The 7,542-nt window shown below is 31.2% G+C and overlaps 1 protein-coding gene across 1 annotated transcript; it reads right to left on the reverse strand.

The window, feature by feature from the left end:
- Positions 1-4,355: 4,355 nt before the first annotated feature.
- Positions 4,356-6,035, reverse strand: LOC139498678 (palmitoyltransferase ZDHHC22-like). Its single transcript, XM_071287192.1, has one exon. It carries the CDS (start codon positions 5,916-5,918, stop codon positions 4,968-4,970), a length of 951 nt encoding a protein of 316 aa, XP_071143293.1. The 5' UTR covers positions 5,919-6,035; the 3' UTR covers positions 4,356-4,967.
- Positions 6,036-7,542: the final 1,507 nt, after the last annotated feature.

Consider the following 7,542-nt stretch of genomic DNA (forward strand, 5'->3'; position numbering starts at 1 on the left):
GATCCAGTGATTAATAGATACGTAGAAACGTTACTGTAGAGGCGGATTAAGAGAGTGCGCCCCCCCCTTTTCTAGGAAAAATTTGGTTGATTGTATAGGAAATCACGGAAGCGTGAACGGAGCGGGTCCCCTCTTAGACAGTAAGTGGACCCCCATTTCTGGAATCGCCACTTCAACTTAGGACCTACATTACAATTGAAACAGAAAAAGACGAGTTTGATATGGAAACTAAATGTCAGAAAAAATTGTCCAGAAAAAAAACCCATAGCCCCCCCCCCCCCCCCCCCCCAGGAAATCAAATGGTTGCTGCCTAAGACAATCTTTTGTTTCATTTTTTTTTTTTTTTTTAATTTCTAGCATGAGGCATTTGCCTCAATGTAGTTACGGCCCTGGTCGTGGATGATATCACGACAATCATTCCAATTAATAATTCACGGGGGATGATATTTAGGTCCTTTACTGAGGAATGATTTTAACTCTCGGTCTTGAACGATGTTATTAAGATCTCCTGTTATAACATGGGAAATGGGTCCATTAAATATATTCGGAGGTACTACAATTACATGAAGTAGGTGTATTTTCACTGATATTAACATCTTTACACAGTTGACTATAATTAAACACAAATTTTCGGGTAGATTTCTTGTAAATGTGACAAATAAGAGGTAGCTCAGTATTGTCAAAATATCCAGGAATTTGTTCTTTAACAGAATGGTCGTTAAATATACTGGCAATATTTACAAAATCAAAACCTTTATTGACATACTTTATTTTAATAAAATGTTTTTTATGATCTTCAGGGCGATCAATTTTGGGAAATAGTTTAGAATAACAATATGCCATAATAATTTGAACAATTTCATACTTAGGACTGCTATATGAAATTGTGTTGCAATCCTCCAAAATTTTATTTAACTTATTAACCGGTAATGAACAGAGTTTTGTTAACAGATAATGTCTGCCGTTGTTTTTTGAAATAGAAATTAGGTCAGAAATATTGGTATGATTGGTCCGAAATTTTCTTTGATTGCCATTTGTCCTACGACCGTGAGAACGGTTTTTACGAACAGTTTTAGAAACTATATCCAAAATGTTAACGGAATCGGTTCTAGATATATTACAAATTCCCATGATATTATTATTAAGACCGAGAGGGTAGACTGTCTGTAATTTTTTAATCCAATTTAATTCAATTATTTTCCGTGATCGTACAAACTTTGAATGAGATTCACCAGGCTGCTTATTTACTACTTCTAAAGGTTGAACTGCTAAATATTTAAAAGGATGGTTGTGCTTCTTAAGGTGTTGGTAAATGATACTTTTGAATTTATTGGGTCTTTTAAAACGATACAGATGTTCTTGAGTGCGTTTAGATAAATATCCTCCAGTTTCTCCTACGTACTGAATACCACATCCCGGTTTGTTTCATGTGAGTAAATAAATAATACTGTTTGTTTTTCAAGTTATATCAGTTTCAAAATTCAAAGAAAATGTGCGACCATTAAACGTGGACCTAACTGTATTGTTGGTGGAAAGACGGGGACATGTAAGTCATTTTTTGGCATGACACTTATCGATAGAAGGGTAACCAGGATTTTTATTGTTAAAAATGTTAGTGATAAACCTTTTTTTTAAACAAAGCAAACAAATAAAATTGAGAATGGAAATGGGGAATGTGCCAAAGAGACAACAACCCGACCATAGAAAAAAACAACAGCAGAAGGTCACCAGCAGTCTTCAATGTAGCGAGAAATTCCTGCACCCGGAATAGTCCACCTTTAAAATTTCCAACCCAAGCATAAATACAAAGAAAACATATGCATATAATATTTGATTTTATTCAAAATAAGAATACCTATATATTCTTTAACACAACAAATTATCATTCAAACTTGTAAGGAACATCTTATTATACATGTATGTGCATGTACTTTTACAACCAATTTGAGTAACATTAATATAAATAAATCTAATTAAAACATTCAATCATTCAGTAGAAGTCTGTTCACATAATCCTTTTATCAACAATGAAATTAATGTAAAATTTCTAAAGGACAATAGTATTAGGGTGCAATCAACAGTTTTTTACGTGACGTCATTCTGTAACAGGGCATGTAATAGTGGACCCATCATGCAGAAGTCAGATATTCAAAGTTATATAGATATCTATACATCAATGGAAAGATAATTCTATGAACTTTCTGATTAAATAAAAAAAAATCCAACATCTCTTGTTTAAACATGCAAATTGGTACAAGTTATCAGCTGGAAATTAGGCATTTTCCCCCTAAAAAAACTTAAAAACAGACCACCTTTGGACACACGGATCAGTAACCTGTGCATATATTTGAGATTTCTTATAATATGTATTTCGAAGAGCTTATCCGGCTGATTTAAGAAAATGTAGTTTCAGCCTACGTTCGCCTGCTCCGAAAGGAGCTATCTTACCTGACAAATCAAAGTGCTTTTTGCAACAGGTGAAAATCAGCTGTTTATGGAGTTGCCTCCCATATAGTAGGAAGTCACAAAAACATTTTTTTTTTTTTAAATCTTGACAAAAGTGGCATTTTAATTGAACTTCAATATATGTTTTTCACATTGAACATAAAAAACAATCAACTTTTTCATTTAGTGGTATATAAATAGCAGGGAATTCCATCAGTATGTAAATCTCACTGGGGAAATACCCCTAGTTTTTAGTACGAAACTGTTTATAGCACCCTTAAGCAAAACCTTGTATGCGATATATAAAAAATTCTCAGCTTTTCTGAATCTGTACACTATACCGATTAAAATGATGTCTTACTTTAAGGATTGTGACCACAAATAGTGAAACTACAGCTCTTTTTTTATGTCGCGCGGTAGAGGCATATTGGCCAGTGGCAAACAGTTTAACTGGCAAATCCCAAACATTTCCTGTATCACATTTTCATCAGTTTTACAAAGAAAATAAATCATAAAATAGGGTTTCTTTTAAATAAATAGAATAAAAACTATGAAATAGGCATGAATAAAGTTACTTTAAATAGATTTTGTTCCTAGTACTATATGAACTAAGTTATAGCTGAGTTGAGAAAATATTGAAATAGTGTTTTTCTTAGGAATGGCATGTGTACCTTTTTGACTATAAAAAGTACCAAATATATATTATAATGAATAAAACTTTATGTAACACTGATCAGGAGTAAAGGTCAAAGTAGAAAAAATCTACACTTTTCATATGCAACTTTTGGTTCCAAATATATGAGGGATTGAATAAAAATATCATGACGTCGCAAAAAATTAAAAAACTTCAATATTCGCACAGAGTCTGGTTTTCTTATATCTGGTTGCTATGTACAAATCTGTAATATTTGCATTAAATATACCAAACTGATGCTTTTAAATTAATGTATACATGCCGTACAATATTTTTCAGAATTATTTTACTCCATTCGCAAACACATGTCTATGCTAAAACATCACTAATATTTTGTATTTGTCCCTTAAGGGTGCAATCAACAGTTTTTTACGTGACGTCATTCTGTAACAGGGCATGTAATAGTGGACCCATCATGCAGAAGTCAGATATTCATAGTTATATAGATATCTATACATCAATGGAAAGATAATTCTATGAACTTTCTGATTAAATAAAAAAAAATCCAACATCTCTTGTTTAAACATGCAAATTGGTACAAGTTATCAGCTGGAAATTAGGCATTTTCCCCCTAAAAAAACATAAAAACAGACCACCTTTGGACACACGGATCAGTAACCTGTGCATATATTTGAGATTTCTTATAATATGTATTTCGAAGAGCTTATCCGGCTGATTTAAGAAAATGTAGTTTCAGCCTACGTTCGCCTGCTCCGAAAGGAGCTATCTTACCTGACAAATCAAAGTGCTTTTTGCAACAGGTGAAAATCAGCTGTTTATGGAGTTGCCTCCCATATAGTAGGAAGTCACAAAAACATTTTTTTTTTTTTAAATCTTGACAAAAGTGGCATTTTAATTGAACTTCAATATATGTTTTTCACATTGAACATAAAAAACAATCAACTTTTTCATTTAGTGGTATATAAATAGCAGGGAATTCCATCAGTATGTAAATCTCACTGGGGAAATACATTTCAGAGAACAAATAGTTTTTAAATTAAATGGGAGATAACTCTACAGATTAAAAAAAAAGTTTTTGAAGGTAATTTGTAGGCATTTTCTGTTGTTTATTTAATTGTTTTTCATTTAATAAATATTTCATCCAAAGAAAATATACTGAGGATTAAAGTTTCAAGTGTTTTAGTGACAAACATGGTTATTGCTCCCCATCTCCTTACATGGTGTTTAAAAATGTGCCAATTGGGAGGGGGGGGGGGGGGGGACTCCATTTCTCTCTTTTTAACAGCATTACTACTAGTAGTTGTTTCTCTGGTAAAAATCTAAAAATAAACATCAAATCATTTTAACACTGCATAATATATAGAATAAACGAGAACCATAGCTAGAAGCTATCTGTAGTATTATTTTGGGGAATCAATTAAGCTATAATGATATGAGTATGAGGGTATGCTTGTATGTGGGATAAAAACTGAATAATTTCATGAATTAAAATTTCAAAATATGTATGGGATGATCTATAAAGAATATTTTCAAAAACTTAAAATTAAAACAGTTCTGATGTCAGTTTTATATACAATAGAGGTAAGTAGATTTTGTATATATATAAAATGCATTTCCTAAAACTAAACATAATGATAAACACAGCAGACAAAAAATAAATATCATTTTAAGAAATTTTAAATAAAGTTTTTTAAATGAATAATTGACAAATTGTTCATATTCTCTCAAAATTCAAGTTCAGATTAAGGATATGATTTATAGTACTGAACAGGTTTACATGTACGTGTGGATCTGAACACATGTAATTATCAATGTTTGAGACCATATGAAAATTTAATTCTAAATATATCAGCATGTTTATGATTTTCTACAAATATTTTGTATTCCCATTCATCCAGGTTTTTCCATCTCCTTCATTCTTAAAACATGGCATTGGAAATATGAAATTTAAAATCCAGAATGGACCAAACACTGATCGAATACTTGTTAACAGGTTCGTTTGGTAAGTTTTCTTTCCTTTAACAAACTCATAACTTGTCTGACCCCCCTTAACTAAATTAAACTGCCATATAAAGAAAAATATTGAAGCTAAAAGTGTAGTTATGTTAAGATAAAATATCAAAATGTGAAAAAATATGCCAAACGTGGTACTCCCAAATAACCAAACAACAAGTGCATATGGTAAAAAGTATTTAAAGAATTCTGGCCCAAGAAATGTAACATAGTGGGCACTCAAATATGTCATCATGAAATAAAAAGATAATGCACAGCATAGCAAGGTATGGAAAGCACAACAAATAAAATATCGCTGGTTGTGAAAGCCAACGCAACATCCTACAAAGAAACAATGATGGTCACGCTTCAATACACACATATTACACAGAGGGCAATGATGTGTTCTTTCTGGTACATCCTGATTACACTGTTTACACGTCTTCCAGTCTTCTCTTGTTGTGGCACTGTAAAGGGGCAAATCTCTTGGAGTACAATAGATTGATTTCTTTGCTCCATATCGCAACAGAACATAATTAGCTATGAAATTGAAAAAGATGTAAATTGTCAGATAACGTATGGATGAAATTGATTCTTCATCACGATTTCCTGAACCGTCTTCGTAGGCAAATGGAATTGTCACAAAGAAAGTCACCACAAATAACAGTAGAGAGTATCCTAAAGCATATGAAATTCCGAGGTAGTTTAAAGCACGGAGATGGACTTGTTTTGTTTGGTCCAGTTCTGTGTTGGAACTGTTGGACAATGTTTCAAGTGATGTAAACAGTTTCCTGAAATAATCAAATACAGCAAGTGGAGGAAGCATTGTTCTATTTTCACTTTAGTTAAAATTGAAGCTTCAATAATTGATTTTCTTTGCTTGTGAAAATTTAAATGTCATAAACTTCTGCACTTCTAATAGATTGGAGCTTAACTATATCATTGGTAACCACTCTTTTGTAATAGCACAGTCTTTGAAGAGTTGTTTCACTTGCAGGTTCTTCGAGGTAAGATAACCTTCTTTTTTCTTTCAGTATCTGAAATAATAATCAGAATTGTTAATCAAGTTAGGTCACATAAATAAGACTACAAAAATTGAAGTGCCCTGTAAAATTCTAATTTTTGTTATGATAATATTTATATACAGGAACAGTTAAAGAGAAGATACATTAAAGTTTTTACATTTTTAAGAATATTATTTATCTTTTAAGTCAAATATCCACATCATACAGTCTAACATCCATCAATTTTGATCATCTTAACTTTCATTTTAGTAGTTCATCTGTCTAATTATTTACATGTAGCAGAGACAAATATAGAGATGTTAAAATCCATGCTTTAATTCCTGCTTCTTTGTAGTTGACTTAGCATGCTTAGGTCAAATTATTAATTCTTAATGTACATATATTATGATTCTCTCTGTTCTCTGAAGTGATTGTCCTAATTTTATGATAATCATGATAATGGGACAATAGTTTTGATAAAAATGTGTTCCCTTGAAAGGAATATAAAACACAGAGGCAAAAAAAACCTTTAGAATTAAGGAATTATATGTTTTATGATTTTCTCCTTTCTTAAATTGTCGGAAACAAAAGCCTGGATTATACCATGATTTTTTTTTAAATCATTAAACATATAATTCCTTAATTCTGATAGAGGAATTTTTAATTATTTTACCATTTGTTTTACATGGAGTCTATGGGAGGGACATTCTGAGATTTATTAATACATGTAACAATGTGTAGTAATGTGGTAAATTAGTTAAAACATATGTGTTGATTTTTAATTTGATATTTAAAAGTGGAATCTTTCCTTCTGTATGGAGAGAAAACATAATTAAGCCTATTTTTAAAGGAGGGTGTTTTAATGATCCTTCAAACTACAGGGGTATAGCTACTTTCTAAATAGGTTTATTCCCACTTTCATTGTCAGCCCTTAAAAATACAATTAACTTCTGGCTTCATATCATTAATATGGACAGTGAGAGTATGGTAAAGAAAGCATACAATGAAAACTTAAACTTTCCTAATGGTTTTTGTAGTAAATTAAAAGTGCTATTAGGTAAACTTGGTTTTCAGCATGTCTGGGAAAATCAAAATACTATGTCAAAGAAAAAATTACTTTTTTCATTTCAAAGGAAATTAGAAGAGGAATTCATAAAATACTGGAAATAAGCTCTTTTTTGTGACTCTAATAATGGTAATAGTCATGGTAATAAACTAAGAACATATTGCAAAGTTAAAATTAATTTTGAATTAGAAAAATATCTTCTACTGGACCTTAACAAAAGTGTTATTTCTAAAATGGTAAAAATCAGAATTAGTAATAGTAAATTACTAATAGAAGTTGGTAGATATACTAGAACACCTTTAGAACAGAGAATTTGTCCAATTTGTAAGGATGGAATTGAAGATGAGTTCCATTTCCTCATTCAATGTAAAGCATTAGAA

Source organism: Mytilus edulis, chromosome 12 (assembly GCF_963676685.1).
Source record: "Mytilus edulis chromosome 12, xbMytEdul2.2, whole genome shotgun sequence".
Lineage (NCBI taxonomy): Eukaryota > Metazoa > Mollusca > Bivalvia > Mytilida > Mytilidae > Mytilus > Mytilus edulis.

What these genes read in the sequence shown, in the direction of transcription:
- LOC139498678 (XM_071287192.1), bottom strand. Translation starts at nt 5,918, where the DNA reads ATGCTTCCTCCACTTGCTGTATTTGATTATTTCAGGAAACTGTTTACA.